The following is a 26,118-nucleotide window of genomic DNA, read 5'->3' as shown; positions in this document are numbered from 1 at the left end:
CTTTCGAAGCATATACTAGTGAACCTGAGTCAGGTTCTTTTCATGAAGCCGACCAACGGAGCTCTTATGTAGATGCGTTGGCCACGCCGATAATGCTGCCACATTACAGGGGTTGTGATTAGGCGAATCTCGGGGATCGAGGCTCACGTAATCTTGAGTTCCCAAATTAGAAGTGTTTCCGGATTCACTATTAAGCCCAAGCTATCGCGTCCATGCCATATATCTCATGAGACCAAAATCAGGGACCAAACTCGGCTGGCCAAATCTTACGTCATCCTCTGTTCTCGAGATGGAGATATTCCGGGATCCATAGAAGCCACAATAAGATCGCGCTTAAACAGCTGGGTGAAAATGCACGTCGGAAGGCCAGAACGGTACAGCAATACCTCCAAAGCCTTGCCTTGTTAGTTCGAGGCACCGTCCACAGGCCCTGTTCATGATCGGCGCTGCTTTCCCTCAATTACTCAGAGTTATCAAACACCCCATCTCGGTTTTACGTTCAGTTATCGTGCCCGGACTCTTGTGATTCGCGGGGAAAGAAAACAGCAGGGTGATTAACAGCGACGAAGCCATGCCGAGGCTCACCAGCACTCAATCACAAGAGGCTTAACAACACGAAGCGACGCATGACAAGTGCTTGTCGCCCTACGAGGCTTGTGCTATCTATGTTGAGCACTAGCCAGGCATGAAGGACTGCATGTGGCCACATCTAGTTCAAACAGTTTCAGCCGTGTGATTTTTATCCAGCATGATCGACATGAGCACGCACAAATACCAGTTACATGCTATATCTGGTCCCAGCCACAACAGGGTCATGACTCCTGACATATTAGCTCCACTCACACATGTGCGGCTCCATCGTCGAAAGCACTACACAGCATTATCACAAATTCCATCACTAGTCCTGATTGCCACAGCTTCATGTAGGTGCAACTACTTCGAGTGCGGCGGGATATTGGGAGCGTCCCGAGCATCTGCGTGACTATTGGCAAAAACATAAATTTGATGCAATACGAGTCAAAGCCAAGCTTCCCATTTTGGCCAGCGACTGTTCTGGGTCAATCTATCACCATTGCTGGCATGCATGGCGCTGTTGTGGCATTCGATCTAGGATACGGCCTGCCCAGCGCACAAATCGCCGATCTGAATCTCTGGACTTCTGCTTCAGACTCAATGTCGCACGGAACCGACCCTTGTCGCTCAGCGACTGCAAGTTTCGTGTGTTGGTCCAATTATTCGGACCATCATGATTTCAAGACAAGGAAGACAGATGGCGACATTGTGGATAACAAAAGAGTCACCTAGAATAAACACTAAGTGCACCCATGCGATGTCTGCTTTTGAGGCCCAAGAAGTGATTGGAATGACAGCTTCCCAGACGGCCGCCTATGAACTCATTGACCTGGAATACCCTAGAGCGTATACGAGAGTGCATAGTATTACTTTACAAGTATACTCGTGTTATGTCAGATAGAGATGTCATTGTTTCCCAGATTTTCACCGCTGATTAGACTGGATCCCCAAATAAAGTCGTGGAAATTGTCCAGGCCGATTGCATCTTCCTGGTGGAAGGTTGAGATTGGGTTCGACGGGGTCGACATTTCCTTTCCATTTGTCCGAACCACCTTGTTCAGCCGCTGTAGTGCTTTTCCCGCAATTGGCCATGTGCTCTGGAGATCCCCAAGAAGCATAGAGAAAGCGTTGACAAGGGTCGTCGTGTTGTCGTGAACGGCTCCTGACTGAGTCGCCGTTTCCAGGTTTGCCGCGGTGCTCTGATCTCCTAGCTGCTGCATACCGGGGCCCCCTCTAAGGGAATAAACAGCCAGCAGCGCGCTGACAGCACTGATGGCGCCATGGACGAGTGTGAGCGGTGCATTCCGTAGCTCGTGCTGCGCCTTGAAACGCTTCAGGATATGTAAGATGCGCTCTGCGGACTCGATACACATATGAGCGGGCTCGGAGCTGCCGGAAGATCGACTTATGGAGGATGGCTCCTCCGTTGGCCTGGGCTGGCCTATATGAAGGAATGGTCTGTTGAACGCTATCAACGTGGAATGATATAGGACGCTGCAAGCGCTCTGAATTAGCGCTCGGCGCTCGATCACGAGATGGAGCCCATACGCGAGCTATGTAGTTTTACTTACTGCATTACAGCGAGGTGAGGCGGGACTAGCTCTGACAGTGAGGTCCATTCTTTGAGACGCATCTCCGCTGGAAGGTGCTCTTTAAAACGTAGTAGCTTGGCGTTGATGGTGCTCAAGGACAGGTTTGCTGGCTGATCACCGGTGGTTGACCAACGTTTGGGCGAATACAGCATCGTCAAGCCCTCGCGAATTATGGTGCCTATCTCAATCTGCTTGTTGAAGACAAGTGTATACTTTGGGACGACAGGAGTCTGTTCATGCAGGTGGCCAAGCCCACGCTCGAGTAGCCAGTCCCGAAAGATCGGCTCTTGACTGGTAATTGGGCTGAGGATTAGCTGGACACCGTCTTTCATACGTATGGGCGGGAAGACGAAGAGTACTCGCCACACCGACCAGGAAGGACTTACGGCTTTGGGCGGCTTGGCTCTACATCGCTGTCGAGTTCGTGCATGAAGCATGGTCTGCCGAGAAAGAGGCTGAAGAACTTGTCGGATATGTAGCAGCCCCAGTAGATACGCCGATGAAACTCCTTCTGGAGCGCCAAAGGATCATTTTCGGGCGAACGGAAACGCTCCCATACGCCGGGATCGCGCTGGAAGCCAAGATCCTGTCCCATGCGAAATGCCATACCTGCCTATCGTCAGCCACGAGAGCATTCACGCATCAAGTACCCAAACCCGGCATGGTGATCTGACGAACCTGAGTATAGCCAGCCTTGTGAAAAGTTGCCCTGCCCGATCTCGTAGAAGCCACAGCAGAGCAAAGCTTGCACGGATGTCGTATGTGGCGTGGATAGTCCCGGGCCCAACAGGATTCGCGTCGCCGCCTCGGCGTGGTTCCGAGACTCTTCCCCACAGACAGTCGCCGAGGAGGCCGCGGCGGATCCTGGTGATGGTGGCGTCATAAGGGCACCAATGGAGCTAATGGCGTGGACGAGTGCGGAGGAGCAAAACTGGCCGCCAAATGTTCCAGTGCGGAAGTCGAGGATAAAGGCTTCTCGGTCGATAAACATGAACTGTGGGTATTGCCAGCGAAAGAATAGTGCAATGAGCTCGCTGATCCGGCGCTCTCCAGTGTCGAGGTACAGCTCAAGGGACAGTGGAAGCCCCAAATTCTGTGGAAGCTTGTTCCGCAATGTTGCCTCTGCGGACGAGGCATTTTCGCCCTGGCTGTGCCGCGTCTCCGTTTCTGAAGTCCCCAGAACGCCACTATAGATACTCGTAGGCCCGTGATAGACGAGGTTTGCTACGATCATGTCAAAGATAGGCACACACTTATCAGTCTTTTCCATCTCGTTGGTTTGTGCTGAGCAGGATGAAGTGTGGGCGCACTCACCATCCATACCGCCAGGAAGCAGGACGGCTTGGTCGTTCCAGGATGCAGGCGAGGTCCTTTCACTCATAGTCCGGTCAACAAGATGCCCATGGCCAACCTCCACTTCACGTCCGGGTTGACTGTCGTTTGCAGATGATGCGTGCTGGGATGACTGGTCATGATGATCTGTGAGCTGCAGGTCGTCAATCATCGCGTCCCTCTGCCTCCCGGCAGGTGTAGCTTTGAGCTGGGCAAGGAAGTGCTCGAAATTTGCGACCTGGGTCTCCAGCGACTCGACGTAGTCGCGTGATATTGGAAACTTGCGAGCGCCATCATTACGGAACTCGCAGGGGACACCTGTCGTGGTGCAATTTACGCAAGGGAATGTGCGCGAGCATTTGATCTGTGGAAAGAATGAACGTGACTGTCAGCTCAATAACTTCCTTCCAGGGGTCATGAGATAGGACCAACCTTGCGCTTTTGACAGCGCTTGCAACTGAAATCAGTGTTAAAGCTAAGCTCGGAAATCTTTCAATCATGGGTGTGTGCTTCGGTGGCCGTCACTTACGAGATCTGCCGGGTGCTGTGGGACTGCATCGGCAGAGCTACCAGGGCATGAGCAGCCCGGCTGGGTATAGTGTCCGTTTCCAGCTCCCGAGTCGTGTGGAGATGGGATTGATCCTACTGGTTGGGTGAGGATCCCTGTGTGGGTGGTGGTGCTGCTTTCAGGAAGATGTGGGATGGAACATGCTCGTGCCCAAAGAGTGGCGATTGACGGAGTACAACCCCCGGCGCTAGCAGTGGTCCCAGACCGCCTGGGGCCACTTAGCACGTGAAGAATCCCAGCGGTAGCGTGCTTGACCAGCCCATGGTGGGGGCAATACGACTCCCATGGGCCCCACGATAGCCAACTGATTGAGAGCGACTGGTAGCCTTTCGGCGTGCTCAAAGGGGCGGACGCGGGCGCGCGTGGCTTCGGCTTATGCCTGGAGCGCCTTCTCGCTTGCTTGCTATTGAATCTGTTGAATTGACGTTGATTCGGACCTTGGCCAGGTTCAGGTCTACACGGCACAATTAAATGTCACACACGAAGCTCACATCAAAATGATTGTTTGTAAAGTTCCAAAGAGAACTTGAGTCAACTGGTAAATCACTAAATACAGGGAGTTGATGCGGCTGGTACCTCTCCGTGAACTGCACGGCATCACAGCTCGTATCTCCTACGAATATTCGTACCTTGGCCACCCTGAGAACTACTCGTGACAGCTACAGCTTGCTCAGCATCAGGAACCGTTCCGTCAACCTGACCGCTTACGTCGTCACGCGCGGCGGCTCTTTTATTCCATCGCCAGTAGATTGCCATCTGGACACCAATCATGGTCATGCTTGCCGCATAGAGGCAAAGCACGGCGATGAATGCACTCTTGTAGGTCGGTGCATCGCTATCCTGAAATAGCTGCTGGCCAGCCAGGCCACCAAGATTGCTGCCAATGACGGCAATGGCCAGCCCAATGCTGCGCTGGCGATGGCTTGTTGCGTTGGAGCTGAGCCAGGCGTCGTTCATGGTCTGCACGATGCCGTTGGCCGAGTTGAGAAGGGTGAAAATAGCAAATCGAGTCCAGGCGCTGACATTCATAGGCGCAAGGGCGAACTGGACACCGGCAAAAACCATTGGGAACGCACAGGTCAACATGGCCCATGGACCACGCCACCCGGTGGCGTCAGACGCCCAGCTTACGGCAAAAGACAGGATGCACACCCCGTAGTTGGAAATGGAGGACAGGGCATTGGCGTTGGTCGTGCTGAAACCCAGAGATTTGATGATGTATGGGGAGTAGAGCTGCAAGCCGCCTTTAGGCACCAGACCGAGCAGATTGATGGAAAAGTGGCACCAAAGGCGATAGTCGGCGAGAGTCTTCAGGATAGGCATGAAGCCGAGCTTGTGGAATGATTCGCGCTTTGTAGGGTCGTCAAGCAGGATGCGCGAGTTCATGATCTGCCGCTCCCGATCTGAAAACCTGTCGAGCGCCTTGATCCGGCACAAGGGAAGGGTTTGCAAGGGTGACGCAGGCAATAGTAGAACGAAAGCGATGCACATGATAAGGGTCATGGAGCCGTCAACTGGAGAACACGAGCGTCATGTTAGCAAGAGCCATGCCGAGATGACGATATGCAAGCGAGAAGAAGAAACAAAATGTAACCTCAACTTACTCAGGAACAGCCATCTCCAGCCGGGCCATCCATGCATGCCTTCCAGCTGCAGCACGCCAGCAGCGATGAGGGATCCTGTGCCAACCGAGAAGTAGTTGCCGAAGTAGAACACAGCGGTGCGAACGGCAATCTCTTTGCGCGTATAGAAGAGGCTCATTAGCAGCATAGAGCCGGGAATGTATCCGGCCTCAAAGAAGCCAAGGAGGAAGCGAGTTGCGTAGTATGAGCTCTTGTTGGTGATGAACGCCTGAAAGGTGCCGATGAGTCCCCAGCTGAGGCACTGGACCGATAGCCATAGCGAACTGCCAATCTTTTGCAGCAGGAGGTTGGCGGGGATCTCCGCAATGATGATGCCAGCGAGCTGCAGCTGGTTGCCCCTGCTGATCTCTGCGCGGGTTACGCCAAGATCTGTGGTGATTGTCGAAGTCAGGGCATTGGAGATATTGCTGCGGTCGAGCTGGAGCGCGAAGAACCCCAGGACAAGCAATGGCATGAGGAGAAAGTCGAGCCTGGAAACACGAAGTATCAGTAAATGCACAGAGACGCGACGGCAGGAGGCAGAGAGTTCAATGCGAGAGAGGATGGCAGATGGGGCCGACGTACTTTCTCACAACGCTTCTCTCGTCAGCATCAGTCCAGTCTTTGTTGATCACCATCTGGCCCTCGTCGCTATCGGTGAGTTTTGTGGCATTGCCATGCTCTGACACCTTGGAGATGGACTGGCTGAGCTTCTCCTGAGCTGCAGGGGCTTCGGGATCCGTTGCGTAGGACATGGTGACTCCGGTGGTGTTGAACCGGGTATGCGGTCACCGTTGGAGATGCTTTTGGTTGTCAAAGAAATGTCAATCTATGCCTGTCGTGAGGCTCGAACGAAGACAGCCTTGACGCAGCCTCTCCAAAGCGGAGGCTTCAACAGCACATAAGTAGTCGAGGACTGCTGGCCGAGACATCGGCTTGCCTCTCCGGCTCCGAAAGCGCTGGCCCTGGAACGAGGGGCTTATCTGGGGAATGCGGCTTTGCTTGACGAGCCGGCTGGGCCTTGTTCCAGGCAGATCGAGCGCGCCGTGGCCAGGGAGGGCCCGGTTGGCAGGTATCGCAGCCTTATCAACGTTGCCTCCGCATGCGCTGGAGGGCCGGTACGACCGGGGGTCCCCAAACGGGCAAGGCCCGCGCCGGACTTGGACTCCGTGTCCCGTGCGCGGGCTGACTCGCGGCCCACCCACGGGGGCCGAGTCCGTCCATTCGAAGACTCAACAGGCCCTTGATCCGCCAACATGACCGGAAGACAGGGTCCCGGTGCCCGCTGATTTATCGTGAATAATCTACCATCTGCCCAGCTCGTCAAACTAGCGCTCTTGACGCCATCGACCATGTTCTTCGTCACCAGCTGCCTCCTCAGCAGCGTCCAGCTGTCGTTTCGCACCTCCTCGTCGGTTTCCGCCCAGGTGCTGTCTCTCGAAGTCGACCCAGACCACGCTCCCTAGCTCACGACACCATGTCAGAAGACCCAAGCAAGCCCAACGTGGTGCTAATCCTCGCCGACAACCTTGGATGGGGTGAGCTCGGCTGCTATGGCGGCGGTGCCCTGCGTGGTGCGCCTACGCCTCGCATCGATGCGCTTGCCAAGCAGAGCCTGCTGCTGCACAACTTCAACGTCGAAAGCGACTGCGTTCCTACGCGCTCTGCCCTCATGACAGGGCGTCATCCTATCCGCACTGGTTGTCTTCAGTCAGTGCCTCTGGGACTTCCCCAAGGACTTACGCCGTGGGAGAAGACGCTGCCAGAGATCCTCCGCGAGGTTGGCTACACGAGCGCACACTTTGGCAAGTGGCATCTCGGCGATGTCCCCGGCCGCTATCCATCGGACCGTGGCTTCGACGAGTGGTACGGCATCCCCCGGACGACTGATGAGACACAGTTCCCCACAGCGACCGGCTTCGCGAGTGATGCGGCCGAGTTTGGGTACATCATGAAGGGTGAGGCTGGTAGTGAGTCGGAGCAGGTCTGCATCTACGACCTCGAGCAGCGACGGTGCATCGACCACGACCTGGTGGAAAAGTCGAAAGATTGGCTGAGTCGAAGGGTCTCTGCTGAGGCTGGGCAGAAGCCTTTCTTCCTGTACCACCCGCTGGTTCACCTGCACTTCCCGACTCTCCCTCATGCCGACTTTGCTGGCAGAACCATGAATGGCGACTTTGCCGATTCCATGGTCGAGATGGACCACCGCGTCGGTCAGCTCCTGGATCATATCGACACGTTTCCCGCAGCCGTTCGCGACAACACGGTCGTCATCTTTGCCTCCGACAACGGACCCGAATTTCGCCCACCGTACCGTGGAACTGCAGGGCCATGGACAGGTACATACCACACAGCCATGGAAGGAAGCCTGCGTGTCCCATTCATGATCCGTTGGCCCGGCAAGGTGCCCCAAGGCGTTACCTCAAACGACATCGTACATGTCACCGATATCTTCAGCACAATTATCTCCATCGCGGGAGCTCAGGTGCCGCAAGACCGGCCTATCGACGGCGTCGATCAGACAGCGTTCTTCCAGAACCCAAATAACACCAAGTCTCCGCGGGACGGCTTCCTATTTTACATCAAGAACGACCTCCGCGCGGTCAAGTGGCGGGATTGGAAGCTGCACTTCTATTGGGAGCCCAAAGTCAACGAGGGGCAGGGCAAGCTGGAGAGTCCATATCTGTTCAATGTGACGAGGGATCCTAAAGAGGAGTCGGACGTACTGGTATTTAACACGTGGGTACTGCAGCCAATGCTCAAGATGCGGGCACACTTCGCAAAGAGTTTGCGGAATGACCCGGCGCCGCCAGACCCGATGAAGGCGGACTGGTAAGCGGGGCGGACCGGGAACACAAGAAATACGATCAAAAATCAATATATAACGCGACACACTCTAGTTCTCATTGAAGGATGCCATGCGTGTGATATGTTTTCCGAGTTTGGAGAACATGGGGAATGTAGCTTCATTATCTCGAATCACTTCATACGTGTCAGACCCATCTTTGCTGGTCCTTGAACACAAGTGCCTTCCGCACCGAATCTGCTTCCATGGACTGGACAGTCCCACGACTTTTCTGTCGCGTTCCAGCACACAACGCCTTTCATGTGAGGGCAAAGCGCACTCAGCTTTGTCACTTGGCCATTCTCGTCCTTGTAGACCGCAACCGGGGTGCCTGTTTTGGGATTGAGCACGCCTCCGCTCCCAGGGACAAGGTCTTCGATATCTGTAATGTCCGATTGCAAGAAGCGCTTGTACTGGGTATTGATCTGCATGTCATGGGCGAGCATTTTCGGGGCGGACTTGAGAGTGCTGGCGATGCGCTTGGGCGAATAAAGGCTACTCCAACTGTTTGGCTGGTCAGTAATCTCGTCCGCGATGAGTTTACCAGCCAGCACGCCGTGAGTCAGGCCATTGCCTGAGTCTCCGGTGACAATGTATATGTGCTTATTTCCTTGATTTTGCCCAATGTATGCCATGTAGTCAACTGGTTCGAAGACCTGACCACTCCACTTGTAGTCAGTCGTTGTTGCTTGAGGAAACCGTTCGCGAGTCCAGGCCTCAAGCTCCTCGAATCGCCCGTGAGTAGGCTCTTGACCCACTGCGTGGTCACACCCGCCAACGACGAGATAATCGTCCTTGTCATCGCATGGAGTGACGCGGACGTATTTGTATGGGTCGGCAGAGTCGTAGATGAGGCAGTCTGCAACACTACCTTTGGGAACGCGGATGGCGATGGCGTATGTGCGCTGGTACTCTTCTTGTGCAATTACGCTGAGCTTCTGCAGTGGCACGTTTGTGGCCTCGACGGCAAATGCGCACGTAATGGTGTTTTGCGACTGTGTGGAGACGTAGCAAGTCTTGCTCCCCAGGCCGAGGATTTCCACGCCCTTCTCCTCGACTGAAATGACCCGAGTGTTGGTATAGACCCGGAAGTTAGGCTGCTGCCTCAGCCACGCGAGTACACCAACGACATACTTGGTCGGGTGGAAAGTGGCCTGATCCTCATAAATACCACCACTACGTTGATCAATCTTGCCCTGCCACCCCTTGATGGTCAGCCCGTCATCGTATGATGCGTTGATGCCAACTTTTCGCGCATAAGCAACATCTTCCTGGATGTGCTTGACGTCCTTTTCGTAATCCGCGGTACCACGTTCGAACTGAGAGACGCGGTAAGCAGGAAGCCGACGGTATTCACAGTCTATGCCCAACTGTGACGCGATCGTGCCCACACGCTCTATGGCCCAGCTGTGGCTTTCCGCAGCTGCTCTAGCACCACTCTCGCCGTGCTTCTTCGCAATCTCCGGATACTCGTCGTCGAGGGCATTCGAAAGGTGTCCAGTTGTTCGTGCTGTCTCGCCAGAGAGAATCTCACGAGCTTCGACAAGGACGACCTCGCGGCCGCGGGTGACGAGCTCATAGGCAATCGAGATGCCGGATATGCCAGAGCCGATGACGCATATATCAGTCTCGATGTTTTCAGAGAGACTTTCTGACTTTGGCAGCTTCTCGTGCGGCGTGTCGTGCAGCCACACTGGCTCCGTGATACCGGATGACTGGGTAAAGACGCCACTGGTAACAGTGGAGGACGTCATTCTGGTCGGTCGTCTGAAGACTGGCGGGGGCTAATTGTAGCGTCGCCGTCGAAGCACTGCGTGCGAATTTGTCCAGGGATAGCGGAATGACAGGGGTTGAAAAGCTCCTTCTGACCTTGAAACGACCTATCGAGATGAGGGAGACAGACTAGGGGTGTAGCGGCTGGTGAGGCCACTTGCAAGAAGCATTCGAGCGGACCGGACGATGTGTAGACATATACTGGTATTCGTCCAAACCTTTGGTCGCACTTCTTTTTCCGACATTGGGTCTGAGTTCCAAGTAATGAGCCTCACAAGACAGTATAATGGTCAGGATTACGACAGTCGTGCCTGCCAAGAGCATGCACTCCGTTGTTGATTCGTCAATCAGCCCTGGTCGAGCTGGAAGACATGTGAGACTCGATTGGCTCACCTGCAGCGTGAAGCTGTGCAGCTCGGGTTCCACGTCGGAGCAGCCATCAGTCTCGCGTCATTATGAGCCTAGTCAATTGCACACATGCCCCTCTAAGCGGACTAGTTGCTCCGGCTATGCGATTGCTTGGAAGACCACAACACGGTCCCGGGCGAACATCTCGTGCATTGATTAGATAAAAGGGCTCTAATTCTGAAGAAGGCCTTGATGCGTTGTCTACCTGGGTCTGCCGTGGTTTAAATATTCGTATCTACAATCAGGCGGCCACACCTTCCCACACGCCCAGCAGCCCGTCCTGGTTACCCAGAGGGAAACACACGGGCGGAGAAACACCGTTCGTCTCGGGCTGCAGGGGTCCTTCACCGTCGTTGCCATTATAGATGATGGCGTTCTGGAGATCCACCGTCAACTCTGCCTCGCCCCAGTTCTGGGGCGCAAACATGATGCTCGAGTGTGCCTCGGACATGAGAGTGTTGGGCATATCCTCGGACCGAGTGTAGTGCTGCATGCCCAGGTTGACCCATGCAACAATGTCTTGCTGGACGAGATCTTCCCCGTCCTCGAAGAACTTCCAGAACTCGACTAGGGGTGCATGGGGGACGTTCTGGTTCATGGCAGCCGACGCAGCAGGTTCAGTGTCGTGCTGTCTGCTTACGGCAAATGGCTGCTTGGCAAACTGGCCCGACTTGAGGAAGAATGGGTTCGTCTGGGACGTGAGGCCAACGTTGCTCAGCCCTGGTACTATGCGATAGCCGCGGGGGACACCCCACTTGTTGAGCTTTGCCGTGTTCTCGACTGTGTACATGGTCTGGCCGTTGCTAATGCCTGGCAACAGGCCCTGTGCTTCTGTTTCAATCGTCGTGAAGTTGTATCGCATCATCTCAAACTCGCCGAGCTCTGGCGCCCACTCTTTGGTCACATTCTCAACCACAATGTCTGTCTTAACGAACGTGTTTGCAGTGTCAATCAGATCAAAGTCGGCTTTGAAGTTCATGACGTGCGTGTGTAGGGTGCCCTGAATAGACTCCTGTAGACGAGGACCCCACTGCCCTCCGTCCTCGGGGCGATAGTAAGTGGCTTGCACGTAGCCCGAAGCGTGCGCATCGATCGTGATGGTGCCATCCACATAGAACGCCTGCAATTCAGGCTCGGTCAGTCAAGCTCCATCAGCTCGGCAGATCTTTATAAGCACTCACATAGTCCCAGAGATAGTCGTAATTTCCAACGGTTGCAATCTGTCGTACCACAAGTTTCGAGCCCTTGGTGGATTGCAGATACCCCTTGGCACTTCCTGGCACCGAAGGCTCAAAGTGTCGGGTTATGGGCGTGCCAATGTCGGCCTCGAAAATGCAGATCGAGTTGTTGGTCGTCACAGCCTTCAGCAAGTAGCTGAAATCGGCATTCAGGTACGTTGCATGGTAGGGGCAGTCATATCCAGGCACCAGCCGATTGAGGAGCCCTCCAATACCATAATGTCGATCCATGTACGCCGTGCTGGCCTGGAAGGGGTTGTTACCGGCATACTGTGCAATGGCATCTGCAACACCTCGTATCAGCAGGATATCCTCAAATTGAGGCCACACGAAGTTACATGAGTGCGAGGCCACTAACCTTGCATAGACAACTCGTAAAGAATCCGCTCGTTCTTGAACTTGACATCATAGAACTGAAGGCCAATGTCACTGTCGAAGCGCGTGTAGAACTTCCAGCCCAGATACTCGATGTACTTGTTCTTCGCGTCGACCTTGTACCGTTTCCCATCTGGTTCAACAGTCGTGGGCGCCATGCGATTCTCGAGTGCGCGGACTGGGCCCTTCCTGTCCTTGTAGATGTAGCTGTTATCTGCTGACAGAAAGGGGCGCTTCTCAATCTGGCCATTCTTCCATGCAGTGCGCAGCTCCTCGGCCGAGTGGTAGACCTTGTTGTTGTACACTACCATGTTGAGCTTGTACAGCGAGGGGTCGGTGCCACCAATGTCCCAGCGGATGTTGAGATCGGTTGGCTGAGAATAGGGTGCAAGGCCGGCGCGCCGCCACGAGCTCCAGGCTAACGCTTGCGTTCCATCCTTGGAGAACGGGTTCGTGACGAAATATGACAAGGTGGAGCGTTCGTCTTCTTCACCGAAGTACGCCATGCCCAGCACATCCTGGGTAATGTCGGCAAGGGCGGTCATCTCTCTGGTAATGAACGCCTCGATGGCAGCTGCGCGTGGCCCAGCGCTGATGGCGCCGTTGAACAGAATCCTGGGTCCGTTGACTCCATTATAAAAGTAATCGAGTGGCTGGATTGCGGTCTCGTCGCAAATCGGCAGAGGGCCGATCTAAACGGCAGATGCCACATGTCAGTGGAGTGTGGCCCTAAATTGTGACCTGCCTAGTTGTGCTTACAAAGTAGTCGGTCACGACCGGGACCTGCTTGGCACCCTCATGCATTGTGATGCGGGCATATCGGGGCATCGGGATGCCATTGTCGAGATATGCAAGCACGTCAGTCTTGTTGGGTTTGAGCTCCTCGATGTGGTAGATGTAGTTGTCTGACATGGCCAGGTTGGGGTCTTCGGCCTTCGTCAGGTTCAAGTTACGCTCGGGCGCGTGGAGCCATGCCACAAGGGCGTCTAACTCGTCCTGGTTGAAAGGCTTAAAAGGGGATGGGACTTGAGCCGTGGTGAACTCGGTAACTGGAGCAGGACAGGTTCCATTGCTAGCCGTGCTCGACAAGCCGGGGACCACTGCTCGAGGCCCAGCTTGAAAAGGTCGAGGGGCGGCATGGACGAAGGGCAGGGCTAGGCAGCCCAGTACCACAGCCTTGAGGACAGACATGGTCGCCACAAGTTCCGATGGATGAAGCTGAGTTCAGAGGACTTGGCTGATACGAGATCATCAGTGGAAACAGGCATGCGCGCCCCGAGATCTTATACTTGTGGGACTGTTCCACGAGCCGCTCACTAGCCCCTGGGGAGCTGGCTTTACTGGCCGTGAGGTCCATGCTCTCTGCGCGTCGTTTTGCTCTGGGACCTGCATCAAAAAGCATGATCACCACCCGCCACGTGTGATGCACCTTGCCGGCGAACCGTGTTTTGCCAAGTTGAGCCTGCATGGCTGGGAAGCGGCTTGGCATGATAAGGGTCTTTCCCTGACTGACGACTGCATTCCGTCAGTGTACACGTCTCCCAAGTGTCTTGCGCGAGACCGTGGCAGACTGAACACATAACAGAGGCCATAGGCGTAACTCCGCATTGCGGTACTACCGGCGTCGGAAGAGCGGAATGGAACCTGGGCTGGGTCACATCGAAGTGTGGGGGCCCCTGTGCCGACTGAGCCCCAGATTGTCGTGCAGATAAGCTTAAGCTCCGCCCAGACAGAGAGATGCAAGGCTCAGTTGGATCCGGAGGCGAGATGGTTATCTATAGTTCCCACGCGAACATGGGGGCCGGCAGGCACCAAGGGCACTTTAAGCAACGCCAAGACATTCTCTTGGGAGTCTGCTGCGCTAACGGCACCGTAAGGGCGTCCGAAGCATCCGGAACAGTTCCGTAGCTCGTCCGATCACGGACAATTACGACTGGCCAGTTGGTTGCCATAGCCCAGAGATAAGCGCGGATGAGTCTGACCATCTACAGCAAGTGGCCGGTTTGACGGATACTTCTGGATAAGTGGACCACTGGGAGTCTTTGTTCATGTCAAAAATCATAGCGTGCAACAATTCGGCTTCGAAAGCGCACAGAGGGCGGAGACATCTAGGCCCGAGACTCAGTTGGATGTGGGGTCCGGGGTGTACGAGTCAGTACCCCTGACAGGCACAGCACACATACTCTGGAATTGCATCACATCCATGCTTATCGCCAGCAACACACTTGAACTTGTGAACAATTTTGTCATTGCCTTGACAGCGACTATCCAAATCCCAGCTGGGTAATCGAACAGCCTTCAAACACGCCTCGCTGTGCCTGCGTAGACGCGACAACCTCGCCGAAGTTGTCTGCTTTAGTTAGCCCCTGGCCTCTTGTTCAGAGGCTCCATCTCAATCGAGTAGGTGTAGACAGCCTGTAACTGGGCTTGGGGTAGTATGGCGCTGGTTGCAGACGAGCTTTCTATGTCGTGAAATCCCTCCCGGATTCCTCACCGCTACCACGTGCACTGTCGTCGTTCCCTGACCAGAGGGCTTGAATAATACCCGAGCAGGATGGAACTTTGACTTGCAGGGGTTGTCCCCCATTCCACTGCTGCCAACAATGGTCACCAGATCTTTGGAGTGTTGCGAAGTGCCATAGGACGATTTGTCGTTCTTGCCAAATCTCCCTTGTATGACGAAGCATAGAAGGCTGCAAAGCTGCAATGCAACCAACGGCAAGCTCGACACAGGAAAGAAGGACGATGGAGCCGCTGTAATCTGCCGTACCGGAAAGTCAGCAAGTTGGTGTTCGTAGCAGATCTATATATGGCCTTGAGCCGGATCGAGAACTTACGTATGAGATTGTTTGTCGGATCGTACTAGCTCGAAATAAAAGGTGCCCGGGCCATGGTCATTAACGACGCTCCAAGGATATAGTGTGACAGCCGTTGTGACTCGAGGCCAAGAACGCCCGTCGTTGAAGACCAATTGGCTGTTGAAATCGCACTGGAGCAAAAAACATGAGGACAGACACCTACATCTTGGCATTCATAGACTGTGAGATAATCGGCCAGGTCACTCTCACCGACCCACCCAGCAACAAACCATCGTCCAAGCCGAAGCCGTGTCGCACACTCTTACAACCATTCGAATCGATACGGTGGTGATAAGCGAAAGATAGCAGGATAAGAAGACCTAAGTCTGGCAGAATTACACTGGATTGACTGCAAATAGATAAGACAATTATTACTGTAGACACCGTTGAGCGACTTGCCGGAAACCAGGTACCGAGAGCTGCGAAAACCCCGTAATCTCCACCACGCGCCGTTTGGCATCAATAGCCAGTTTCCCAATACTGCATTAGCCATACCACGCCATAAATGAAACCACGAGACTACGCGATCGGCTTGGGACATAATGCAGATCCATAGTCAACTTGGGCAAGTCTGAAGATCATAGGTTCATCATGACGGCAGCGCCGCCGAACAGCGCGGCAGCACCAACTGCGCCAGTCTTGACAGCCATGGCCGGGTTAGACTTGGTCGAAGTCGCGCTCGTCGAGGCGGCGGGGACGGTGGTCGAAGGAGCAGCGATTCCGCTGGTGAATGGGACGCCGGCAGTGCCAGCGCTTGCGCTGGTCCATGCGGGTGTCGTAGTAGAGGCGCTGAGCTGTGGGTTGCTCCCCGTCGCGTTGGGGTTCAGGACCCTGCAAGAAAGTGATCGTCAGCGCATTGCTTGCCTCCCCATCTGACACCAGGTATAATGGCTTAGATAGGGACACTTACTGGTCAATGACGTGGACCACACCGTTTCGCACGAGAATGTCGGCGATGGTGACCTTGGCATTGTTGGCAAAAACCGTGCCGTTGATGACTGTGATGTTCAGGCTCCCGCCGCTCAGAGTCTTCACTGTGGTGTTTGTGAGAGTGCTGCTGTAGCCCAGTCCCTCGTAGACGTGGTACTCGAGGCCCTGTGCCAGTGTCTGCATGCTGATATTGTTGAAGATGCTGCCCACTGCATTGAAGGCGTCGTTGCTTGGAGCAAAGATGGTCAAGTTCCGCGTGGTGTCAAGGGTCGTGTTGAGGCCAGCGGCTTGGACAGCGCCGACCGCCGCGGTCAAGTTTGAGGCGCGAAGAGTGTACGAGACATTGGTAGGCACCGTGAGAAGGCTGTCAATGATGTGAATGGTTCCGCCCGTGAAATTGACATTCTGCACGACGCACTGTCAGTACAAACCGTGCAAGCCCGAGCTTGTTCATTGGCCAGGATAATAACCCACCGTAGTGACAAAGTTGGATGGCAGCCTAAGCGCGCTATATGCTGTCACATTGCCGTTCTGTGCCAGTATTTCAACGCGCTGGCTACCAGTAACAAGGCTAAATGAGGAATTTGTTAGGTGAGTTGGGATGAACATTGGCGTGTTGTTCGTGAAGTTGGAAGCATAGTAAGTCCCATTGAGAATGTGGTAGCTGAGAGCCAGCTGGAGGATTCCTGGCTGGCTCAGCTCACCAGCCATGGGGCTGTTCAGGATCTTGGTGATAGCAGTGTTGCTTGGTGCCAGCAACGTCACGTTTGAGAGCTGTGAGAGCTGCGAGGACAAGCCAGTTGTGTTGCTGATGAGACCTGGGGCGTTTGTCAGAGACTTTTGCAACGGCGGAAAATGATCTCCCCCCCCCCCCCCCCCGACACATACCAATCAGTAGCGACAAGCTGGAATTCTGCGATTGGAGCGCTGTGATCAGGTCAGGGGTGCCCGACTGTGCGGCTACGAGACCGGCCAGGCCAAGAACAAGAGCTCGACGTAGATGCATCGTGATACTTGATGAGGGCTTTCACGTGTAAAGTGGAATAGAGGCTGGGTGTGGGCTGACAGCAAGGTTCTGTTCGACCGTGGCAGAAGAGACTGCCAGCCGAGACATGAGGACACGAGGGGGCCGCTGCTATTTTGAATGCTCCTACCAGGACTGGCAGCAGGGCTTGTTGCTGAGCCCCTTGGGCGGGTCGTGGAAAACAAGCTTCGAGCCACGACTGGTCTACCATCGTGCTTCGCATCGAATCCAGCTCATGGGGTACAATGCTACCTGGGTAGAAGTGCCTAGGCCTTACCTCAAAGCTTATTCATGCACATGACATCCACTCATTCGTTCCGCTGCGTTGCGATAGTGGGAATGGCGTGCCTGACTGGAAAAAGTATTGCGGGATGTCTTCCTAGTTCAGTCAGGCGTGGCCTCCCCCAAATATCGCTCCGGCCACACATATGCGGCGATGTTCGAGCTGCATGGTGCTAGGACTTCTTCTCTACTAACAACATCCGTCGAGGTAGGCTCGAGGGTGGCCCGATGTAGACTAGAGTGTGACGATGGGAAGCTATGGTCCGAGCGGCCACGAAGATCGCACATGGAGAAAGCAGGTGCAGGGCCTTAAAGACTGGCCAACTCTCACCAGCCATGCACATTGCTTTCCATTGCTGTGCTGAAGACTGTAGAAAAACGCCTCCATGGAACCTACCTGTCCGCACACTAGGGTACGGCTGAAATGCATGATGGCTTGCGCAGTGAGAGCTTTCAATGGACGCCATGTTTTCTTGAACGGACAAACATCGATGTGGGGTCGGACAGTTGGAGCCGAGCGGCTAGCAATGCAGCATTGAAGCAGGTTTCCCTAGTCCACGAAACCTTCAGTCAAGCTAACGATCGTGGCTTTGACACTCCGCGGTGGGAATATCGTTGAAGTAAACGTGTGATGACGCGGCCGACGATCCTCCACGGCAATATCGAAAGGCATCGTACTTGCACACGTCAAATCGCGACTTCGCAGCAAGGAATATGGGTTGAACTCCACTCACGAGCGTGTCCACAGTATGTCGACTTGACAACTACCGCGTAGATGGTTCACGAGTGAGGAGTGTCAGCCAAGCAAAGCATCCAGGCCCGACTAGAGCATACCAGACAAAAGCCGGTAGCTCGTGGTTGCATGCTACACTGTCCTAGTGTGATGTAGACGACGAGCTCGGGGCTGAAGCTCCAGCTGCCATGTTTCCCCCCGGACGAACTCTCGATCTACTACAACGGCCGGCTAACCTTGCAGCTGGAGGGTGCGGGAGCATGGTTACTCCTCGATCGGCTAGAGGCTTGTGACCAATCGGGGACAACCCATCAAACTGGTGCGCGGCTCGTGGGCGCTGGAGAGTCGAGCTCCATCGCACAGATCCACTAGTGCTGGTTTCGACAGCGCGCTGTGGCTTGATCGCAAATCGTATTTCATCGGAGCCAATTGTCGATGCGGGTATCAGTGACGCTTACACTTTAGTCCAGATCACTCGCGTACCTCAATTCTCAGCTCCTGGGGCTAGTGGGTTAGGGAAGCTCACATGCAGGATCGCCCTTCTCTCATTGCAGCCAGGCTGTTGCTCACCACGAGAGAGGTTCCATACCGGGTGCATCAGGCTGGGGAAGGAGGCCAGTGATCTGGGAGTTTAGGTGATTAGAGGAGTGGTACATCTGAAATGGCAGGTGGGATAGCAGAGCTATACAAGTACCACCATCACATTGCCCGTGTTCTATATTTTCTGGTCTCGAGCCTATGGTTATTCTTTGACCCACCAACTGTCATATGAAGACAAGCATGAGTTGCCGACGAAAGTGGGTCATGCATTAATGACGTCTCAGTCAATCCTTGGTCGCTCGTCCGTGATGAGTCGGCCATCTCGTACCAACAGCTCACCATCCTTGATCACGAACGTGGCCTTCCTCAGCGCCTGGAGATCATCGCGAGGATCACCTTGGAGCGCCACGAGATCTGCAGCCCAGCCGACCTTGAGCGTGCCGAACCTGCGTCCACACAAGTCTCCGCCGCAGGCATGCCAGCCACCTAGCGTCAGTGCACCAAGGACGTCTGCGAGCGGGATGCCCACGTCCTTATGCAGGATCTCAGTCTCGCGGATGTTGTCGCCGTGCGCCACCGCGCCCGTGTCCGCGCCCACTGCCAGCGGGATGCCCATCTCCCAGGCCTTGCGAACCTGCTCGACTGCATCGTCCCAGAATTCCTGCCCGACCGTCTCCTTCTCCTGGTCGATGATGCTCAGAGTCGGGACATAGATGGTTCCTTTCTCCTTCATGACCTTGAGCGCCTCGTCCGACCTGGCGAAGCCATGCTCGATGCTTGTGACGCCCGCTTTGGCAGCCATGATGACGGCCTCGGCGTCCTGTGCATGCGCCGCCACGGGGGCCTTGGCTCGACGCGCCTCGTCCACAATCGCATTCATCTCCTCCTGGTTGAATAGAGGGCTCGACGGACTGCGATCGAGCAAAGAGGGAGGCGCGAACCGCACGGGTAAGCTACCGGGCCATGCCTGCGCGGGGAAGCGGCGTGCACGCCGCCGATAGTCGGCGTAGAACTTGATGAGGTCCGCCCCGGCGCCGATGCGCCGGCGCACGGCAGCGCGGACGCCATCGGGCCCGTCACAGGGGTCCGAGATGCGCGGGACCGCAGTGCCGTTGAGGTGAGACTCGTGGCGGACTTCGTAGCTGCCCGATGAGGCCAGGGCTTCACTGACGACGAAGAGCCGGGGGCCCGGGATGATGCCGCGGTTGACGGCGTCGCGCAGGCCAATGTCGACGTCGCGGATGCCCTCGCTGCCAAGGTCGCGGTAGGTCGTGTAGCCCGAGAGCAGGGCGGTGCGGCAGTGGTTTGTGGCGCGCGCAATGCGCTCGACCAGGGACTCGTCGCGTTCTTGGTAGATGCTGGGGGTGACGCGGTACGAGTGCAGGAACACGTGGGAGTGGGAGTCGACAAAGCCTGGCATGACGGTGTAGCCTCGCAGGTCAATGACCTGCTTGTCCTTGTCCTTGTTCTCGGTCGCCGTGCTGTCGAGCTGCACAAGCTCGTCCTCGGACCGCGTCCAGACTCGTGTGATGAGACCCGTGCTGGTGTCCGCCTCGACAGATACATTCTTGACGAATTCCTTTGCTCCAGAATCAAAGAGCAGGCTCGTGTGGACCACGAGAGTCTTCTTTGTCGACGCATGGATTCCACCACTGTGGATCACCGATGCCTCTGCCTGGCGGAGTGGCATTGCTTGGCGGCGGACCATGATGGCTCGGGGACGTGCGAAGCGTCGAGACTCTGCTCAATGTGAAGCGAGGTTGTTTGTGGAGATGCTGGGCGACAAGCGTCTTGCCTCTAGCAAGCCAATACTCCAAAAGGTACGCAAGGCAAAGCAAGACAATGGGAAGAGTAGCACGTACGTCAGTGAGCGCCCAGGCAGCAGGCACAGGTGACGTGCGGGGAAGCTATGGAGCCGACCGGCATCGATAATGGGCCAGCTTGTCTGTCTCTGCCATCATGGACACGGCCCGGAGCAAATGGCGGTGGTGGTGCGTGTCAACAAGCTTCCTTCCCCGTCATGGACGCCGGGAGGGGCAGCACGCTCGCGGGGCAGGACCTCCGGGGCACCGGCCACCAGCACCCGTGTGCCAGGCGGAGGCTTGAGGGCTAAGAATGAAAGACAAGGTTTGCTGCACTACCAATAGCGGGCTATTGTGGGTTCGTACGAGACAGGTGTAGAAGTATTTATAACAGTCGTCCGCCGGCTCTCTCGTGCTCTGTCCATACCAAGTACCTCTAGAGATATTGCCCGAATTCATGGCTGCGATTCTGGACATACATGGCCAAGCACCTGAGACAATCCAGGACACCTAAGACAGAACAGTGATCCAATTGAACACGTGATCGGACAATATTGCTGCATCACTTCGCCGTCCCCAGAACCCTGTCCCTTGGGCTCAGCAGGGCTTGGCTTAACCTCGCCAATTTAGCTGAGGCTGTTGTTCTTACAAAGCCGCCAACGGGCCCTTGCCTTAGCCCGGTTGCGAATGCGAGGCTCCGGCACACGGATGTGTTCCACACTACTTGCAGAGCCCTGGCGACGCACCACTCTCACATGCCTGCACTCTGGAGAAGGATGCCCCGTCACAGAGGGACCAGCCTGCCAAGAATAGCTGTTGGGGGCCTCGGCCTGAGCGACACTAGGAGAATGTGGTTTAGGCAACGGCCCTCTGATGCTCCACTGGCAGCCACACACTTGCTAGCGGCCGAGAGCCCCTGACCTGACACAATCTCTGTCCACTGATACAGCCCCGGGCCACGTGCCCAGTGACCGCTGTGGGTGCAATTAACAAGAAATCGCCCTTTCGAATGGGTCCTTACCCCTGCCCGACGGGTTTTCGGCGCTCAACAAAACTTCATGTCGTCGTCTGGAGTCTGACAGTGATAAAGAGACGACGCCCGCCAACAAAGGACTGTTGCCGCCAAAGCGAGGAGCCACACATCACAAGAAACCGGAATGGGTGCCAGCAAGGAAATATCGCCGTTCCCCAGCGCGGCGCGGTACTCTGAGCAGATCTTCATGTTCGAGTACGAGCCCACAGCCACGACGGCAGGATCAGCAGACGAGCCCTCGACCATCATCATCTTTGGCTGGGGTGACGGCCAGGCCAAGCATGTCTCCAAGTACATCAGCGGCTACCGGGAGCTATTCCCCTCCGTCACCAAGATTGTCGTCGTGCTGGCGACCACGTTCAAGGCGGCGTACCAGCCCTTGCACGAACGCGTCAGCGGCATGATGCCCGTCATCGACGCCGCGTTCCCCGACGGGCCCGTCCTGGCGGCCGCCGCTCGCGACAAGACCAAGACCAAGACGAGCGCAGACGGCGCGGCGGCGTTGAGCCCGCACAGCCCCGTGCTGCTACACGCCATGTCCAACGCGGGTGGGATCAACCTGGCGTCGGCGCTGCACGCATGCAAGCAGCGGTTCGGGACGCCGATGCCTCACCGGCTGCTGGTGCTCGACTCGACGCCCGGCGGCGTCGTGTTCCGCGAGCAGGTCGGCCGGTGGGCGCGGGCCATGGCGATTGGCATGTCGCGCCGCTTCCCCTGGCCGTACGCCGTCACGTACGCGCTCTGCTACGTCTTCCTGTGGATGATGAAGGGCGTCGAGTGGATTCTGCGGCGGCACCACGCGGGCGCGTACAGCCGCACGGCAGTCAACGCGGGCGACATCATTGCCGTGCCGGCGCGCAGGCTGTACCTGTACTCGCAGGCCGACGACATCATCCAGGCAAAGGACGTCGAGGTGCACGCCGCGCAGGCAAAGGGCCTGGGCTTCGGGGTGGACCTGGCCGAGTTTGAGGGCTCTGAGCACGTTGGGCACATGCGCCGACACCCAGAGCAGTACTGGAAGGCCGTCGCAGACAGCTGGGCAGCGGCAGGGGCAAAGTGATTTAGAAGCCAAGGTGGTCGCCCATGATGGGGAACGCTGGGTAGGCGAGGTAGCTGCTCAGGGGGTTTGCTTGAGGGTTGCGGGCTGTGCCTCTTGTATTGTATTGGAATTCTAAAGCCAGATAAATCCAGTATGCGCTTGCAACCCCATTTGAGAGCATCTTCCTCCAGTAGACCTATGATGTTCCGGCTTCTGTTCCGAGTTGCTGCAAGATCTATCCAAGGTGAGCCTGGAGTCCGATGCAGCGGATAGCCTGGGAACAAATGTCGCAATCTGACATCCCCCTTTGCGCAAGCTTGTGCTGACAGGTTTGTGCCAGATTGGGCACTTGCTGCTGATCTCGCCGCTGACCAGCATTCCATCCGCATCTCGGGGCACGGCCGAGAGCTAGTGCTTATCTCCATGTCTGACCGGGGGCAAACTGCCTGCTTCTTCCCACCTTTTCCCCGCGTCATTGCGCTTGTGAATTTAGATGAACAACCTTCCGCCAGCATCTGCATCGCTTCTTATGTGTGCGGTCGCCCGCATAAAGACCGCGCCGGGGCTTGCTGCTGCTCCACACCAATACCGCCATCTGATAGACTCAGCCTGCGACCAGCTGTTAGCCAACACTTCTTGGCATCGCTTCTGGACCACGGCTTGCTCATGCTGCGCCGACCACCAAGTGCAGTATCGTTGAGATCAATCACCAGTGCCAGGATGGCTCAGCAGACTGTGGCAGTCATCGGGGCAGGTAAGTACCCTCTGGCCCTTTCGATCAAGGGTTCACCTCAATATGCTAATGGCGACCCACAGGGTCCTCGGGCCTGTCGATGCTCAAGACCCTGCGCGAGGATGGCTTCAAGGTCACTCTGTATGAACGGCGGACCGAGGTCGGCGGCTTGTGGGCATACACAGACGATAAGAACATGACGACGGCACTGCGATGTGAGTTGAGCGAGACGATGGTTGTGTCCAGAGACGCAGCCTCCGAGATACGGCGACTGACAGTGTCCGTCATGCTGCAGCGACGAGGGCCAACATCAGCAAGTACACATGCGGCATGTCGGATTTTCCAATGCCTGACAGTAAGTCTTTTGTCTTCAACAAGGCTTGGGATACGCCAGATGACTAACATGTCGGGACAAGAATATTCCACCCACATGGACACGTGGGAGTTCCAGGAGTACATGGAGTCATACGCCCAGCACTTTGACCTGCACAAGGACATTGTGTTTGGCGCATGGGTCAAGAAGGCCATCCGCAACGACACCGACACCAAGTGGCGGCTTGAGTTTGAGATTGATGGCAAGCTAGAGACCCAAGAGTTCGACAAGGTCGCGTTCTGCCACGGCTACCAGACCAAGCCGAACCGTCGCCAGATTGAAGGGTCCGAGGCATTTGAAGGCACTCAAATCCATGCCCAGCAGTACCGATCGTGAGTGATTTCTTTCTCTCGGAGCTCGTGTTTCTTTCGGAAAAACTAACCCCCGTACGACAATGTACAGTCCCGAAGACTTCCGCGACAAGAAGGTCGTCATTCTCGGCCTGGGTCCAACAGCGGCAGACATCATCGCCGAGCTCGTCCCCGTGGCCGCCAAGGTCTACACCTCCCACCGCCGGGGAGCCTTCATGTTCCCTCGGTTTCGCAACGGGACGCCTACGGACCTCATCATCAACTGGCAGCGGCGACAGACGGGCTTCGTCATGCAGCGCTGGTTCCCCAATCTGACCCGGCGGCTCGGCGATATGGCCCTCACGTACATGATGCACCAGCAGTACGGCAAGTTCGACCCGGCCTGGCGCCTCGAGCCTTTTCCGAGTCTCTCGCTTTCCCTTGCCGGGACCAGCGACGTGGTTTTGCCGTTCCTCCGAGACGGCACCCTGGTCACGGTGCCCGCAGTCAAGCGCTTCTCTGGACCAAAGACGCTCGAGTTCGTCGACGGCACGACCCTCGACGATGTCGATGCTGTCATCTACGCGACGGGGTACAGTGCCGACTTCACCGTGACGCCCTGGCTCGAGACATCCCGCCCGCCGCTTTCCGCGGGGGAGTATGGAGGCGGGGACCTCGTGCGCATGTACATGAACATGTTCCCGCCAGCGTACGCCGACTCGATGGTGCTCCTGTGCCACTCGGCCTTTGGCAAGAACAACGGCTTCTCCTTCTCCGACGTGACCTCGATGGCCGTGAGCAACGTCTGGCGGGGCGTGCACCCGCTGCCCTCGCGGGGGGAGATGGAGCGGCACATTGACGCGCACCATGCGTGGGTGGCGAGCCGGTGGCGGCTGGATCACCAGATCAACACGTCCATGGTCAAGAACTACGAGTTCCAGGGGTTCCTGCACGAGGCGGCCGGCACGGGGATGAAGGAGAATCTCGGCTGGGGCCTGCAAGGGTGGAAGTTCTGGTGGAAGGACCGCGAGCTGTCGTGGCTGATGAATCATGGTGTCGAGACTGCGCACGCGTTCAGGGTGTTTGAGACGGGCAAGAGGAAGACGTGGCCAGGGGCGAGGGAGGCAATTATCCATGCGAACGAGGTGACAAAGATCTTTCCGCTCAAGGGGGAGTCTATTAAGGCAAAGTGATGCGTTTTGAGATATGACAACGATACAATAGCTATAAAGCCCAGAACCCTCCAGTGCTAGCTTTTCAGTGGCATGCTTTGCTGTACTTCCTGAGCCTGAAGTAGTTGTAGGGCAGTGGCGCCAGGAAGCCGGCCGCTATAGCTGCCACCGATGCCAGCCAGAAGCTCGGATCGCCGAACGCGACAACGCCGCCAGTCAGGTAGTAGTCGACGGCATTCTCGGCTGCTTCCATGGTGAGCATGGAGATGAAGCTCATGCCGGCCGCGGTCTTGAAGGCGTTTGGCCATGTGAGCCCATCGCGTCCCATGCGCAGAAGCACTGTCTCGAGCGTCATGGATGATGCTATGCCGGCAGCCACTGCGGGATATACGCGTCAGCAAGAGACCCACAACAAACGAGCTTCGATATTGTTCACGGACTGGATGCTGCCATGATGGTGCCCATTCCCAGCTCTGGATAGACCGTCTGAAGCGTCCACATGGCGGAAAAGTCGCCCACGGTGCAGCCAACAAGACATCGTAGGGTGTTGACCGAAGCCCGTCTCCATGCCGACCGCAGAGTCCAGAATGACAGCTCAGACATTGGCGGCACCAACGGCCTCGCAGGCTTCTCGCTATGACATGATGATGTAGGCGTCTGGCGCGATGTGGTGCCGGCTGGTGCCAAGGTGGGCTTCGCCTTGCTACAAGCCCATCGTGTGGGGTGCCGGAAGCCTTGGTGGTTGAACCTGAGGTGTGAGGTTAAAAGCGAAGATGGCCTTGGACTTAGAGATAGTCGGCCGTACGCCATGGTGCTCAAGGCGGTCTTGCAGCCACGACTTGCCAACATGTTTGGTGATTGATGCGGAATGCAAAATCGAATGCTGACGCTTATTCAACGCGTCTCTTTGAGTGCCTATCACATATCCAATCAGTCAGCACACAGTGTCAAGTGCGCAGTTTCTCAGTTATCACTGTACCGTT

At 56.0% G+C, this 26,118-nt stretch overlaps 10 protein-coding genes across 10 annotated transcripts; 3 read left to right on the top strand and 7 right to left on the bottom strand.

Annotated features, from left to right (window-relative positions):
• Window positions 1-1,328: 1,328 nt before the first annotated feature.
• B0I36DRAFT_293206 (fungal-specific transcription factor domain-containing protein) lies at window positions 1,329-4,167 on the bottom strand. Its single transcript, XM_046151787.1, has 8 exons — window positions 4,027-4,167; window positions 3,930-3,954; window positions 3,480-3,861; window positions 3,296-3,389; window positions 2,844-3,199; window positions 2,552-2,774; window positions 2,145-2,456; window positions 1,329-2,067 (listed from the first exon to the last, which is right to left on the bottom strand). The coding sequence occupies exons 1-8, from the start codon at window positions 4,053-4,055 to the stop codon at window positions 1,467-1,469; spliced, it is 2,022 nt and encodes a 673-aa protein (XP_046011000.1). The 5' UTR covers window positions 4,056-4,167; the 3' UTR covers window positions 1,329-1,466.
• Window positions 4,168-4,631: 464 nt separating this feature from the next.
• On the bottom strand, window positions 4,632-6,325 carry B0I36DRAFT_293203 (alternative sulfate transporter; the record flags this gene model as incomplete). Its single annotated transcript, XM_046151786.1, has 3 exons — window positions 4,632-5,579; window positions 5,670-6,178; window positions 6,273-6,325. 3 exons carry the CDS (start codon window positions 6,323-6,325, stop codon window positions 4,663-4,665), a joined length of 1,479 nt encoding a protein of 492 aa, XP_046010999.1. The 3' UTR covers window positions 4,632-4,662.
• A 1,067-nt stretch (window positions 6,326-7,392) lies between these two features.
• On the top strand, window positions 7,393-8,577 carry B0I36DRAFT_328791 (alkaline-phosphatase-like protein). Its single transcript, XM_046154634.1, has one exon. The coding sequence runs from the start codon at window positions 7,639-7,641 to the stop codon at window positions 8,521-8,523; it is 885 nt and encodes a 294-aa protein (XP_046010998.1). The 5' UTR covers window positions 7,393-7,638; the 3' UTR covers window positions 8,524-8,577.
• An 89-nt stretch (window positions 8,578-8,666) lies between these two features.
• On the bottom strand, window positions 8,667-10,286 carry B0I36DRAFT_247010 (FAD dependent oxidoreductase; the record flags this gene model as incomplete). The annotated part of the gene is made up of 1 exon (XM_046150273.1): window positions 8,667-10,286. The coding sequence occupies one exon, from the start codon at window positions 10,284-10,286 to the stop codon at window positions 8,667-8,669; it is 1,620 nt and encodes a 539-aa protein (XP_046010997.1).
• A 668-nt stretch (window positions 10,287-10,954) lies between these two features.
• B0I36DRAFT_247663 (copper amine oxidase) lies at window positions 10,955-13,517 on the bottom strand (the record flags this gene model as incomplete). The annotated part of the gene is made up of 4 exons (XM_046150323.1): window positions 10,955-11,833; window positions 11,895-12,235; window positions 12,310-13,018; window positions 13,086-13,517. The coding sequence occupies 4 exons, from the start codon at window positions 13,515-13,517 to the stop codon at window positions 10,955-10,957; spliced, it is 2,361 nt and encodes a 786-aa protein (XP_046010996.1).
• A 2,245-nt stretch (window positions 13,518-15,762) lies between these two features.
• On the bottom strand, window positions 15,763-17,120 carry B0I36DRAFT_246270 (FAS1 domain-containing protein; the record flags this gene model as incomplete). Its single annotated transcript, XM_046150217.1, has 4 exons — window positions 15,763-16,015; window positions 16,095-16,519; window positions 16,589-16,922; window positions 16,999-17,120. The coding sequence occupies 4 exons, from the start codon at window positions 17,118-17,120 to the stop codon at window positions 15,763-15,765; spliced, it is 1,134 nt and encodes a 377-aa protein (XP_046010995.1).
• A 1,657-nt stretch (window positions 17,121-18,777) lies between these two features.
• B0I36DRAFT_328787 (uncharacterized protein) lies at window positions 18,778-20,819 on the bottom strand. Its single transcript, XM_046154633.1, has one exon. The coding sequence runs from the start codon at window positions 20,399-20,401 to the stop codon at window positions 18,974-18,976; it is 1,428 nt and encodes a 475-aa protein (XP_046010994.1). The 5' UTR covers window positions 20,402-20,819; the 3' UTR covers window positions 18,778-18,973.
• Window positions 20,820-21,505: 686 nt separating this feature from the next.
• B0I36DRAFT_328786 (uncharacterized protein) lies at window positions 21,506-22,858 on the top strand. The gene has a single exon (XM_046154632.1). The coding sequence runs from the start codon at window positions 21,653-21,655 to the stop codon at window positions 22,586-22,588; it is 936 nt and encodes a 311-aa protein (XP_046010993.1). The 5' UTR covers window positions 21,506-21,652; the 3' UTR covers window positions 22,589-22,858.
• A 429-nt stretch (window positions 22,859-23,287) lies between these two features.
• B0I36DRAFT_365295 (flavin-containing monooxygenase 9) lies at window positions 23,288-25,156 on the top strand (the record flags this gene model as incomplete). The annotated part of the gene is made up of 5 exons (XM_046159115.1): window positions 23,288-23,321; window positions 23,384-23,515; window positions 23,596-23,655; window positions 23,717-24,005; window positions 24,076-25,156. 5 exons carry the CDS (start codon window positions 23,288-23,290, stop codon window positions 25,154-25,156), a joined length of 1,596 nt encoding a protein of 531 aa, XP_046010992.1.
• A 27-nt stretch (window positions 25,157-25,183) lies between these two features.
• Window positions 25,184-26,004, bottom strand: B0I36DRAFT_328783 (uncharacterized protein). Its single transcript, XM_046154631.1, has 2 exons — window positions 25,576-26,004; window positions 25,184-25,513 (listed from the first exon to the last, which is right to left on the bottom strand). Exons 1-2 carry the CDS (start codon window positions 25,982-25,984, stop codon window positions 25,221-25,223), a joined length of 702 nt encoding a protein of 233 aa, XP_046010991.1. The 5' UTR covers window positions 25,985-26,004; the 3' UTR covers window positions 25,184-25,220.
• Window positions 26,005-26,118: the final 114 nt, after the last annotated feature.

The sequence above is a fragment of the Microdochium trichocladiopsis genome, assembly GCF_020744255.1.
Source record: "Microdochium trichocladiopsis strain MPI-CAGE-CH-0230 chromosome Unknown B0I36scaffold_7, whole genome shotgun sequence".
In the NCBI taxonomy this organism is placed as follows: Eukaryota; Fungi; Ascomycota; class Sordariomycetes; order Xylariales; family Microdochiaceae; genus Microdochium; species Microdochium trichocladiopsis.
The sequence above is the reverse complement of the archived record's forward strand: the minus strand, read 5'-3'. Positions and strand labels throughout refer to the sequence as shown.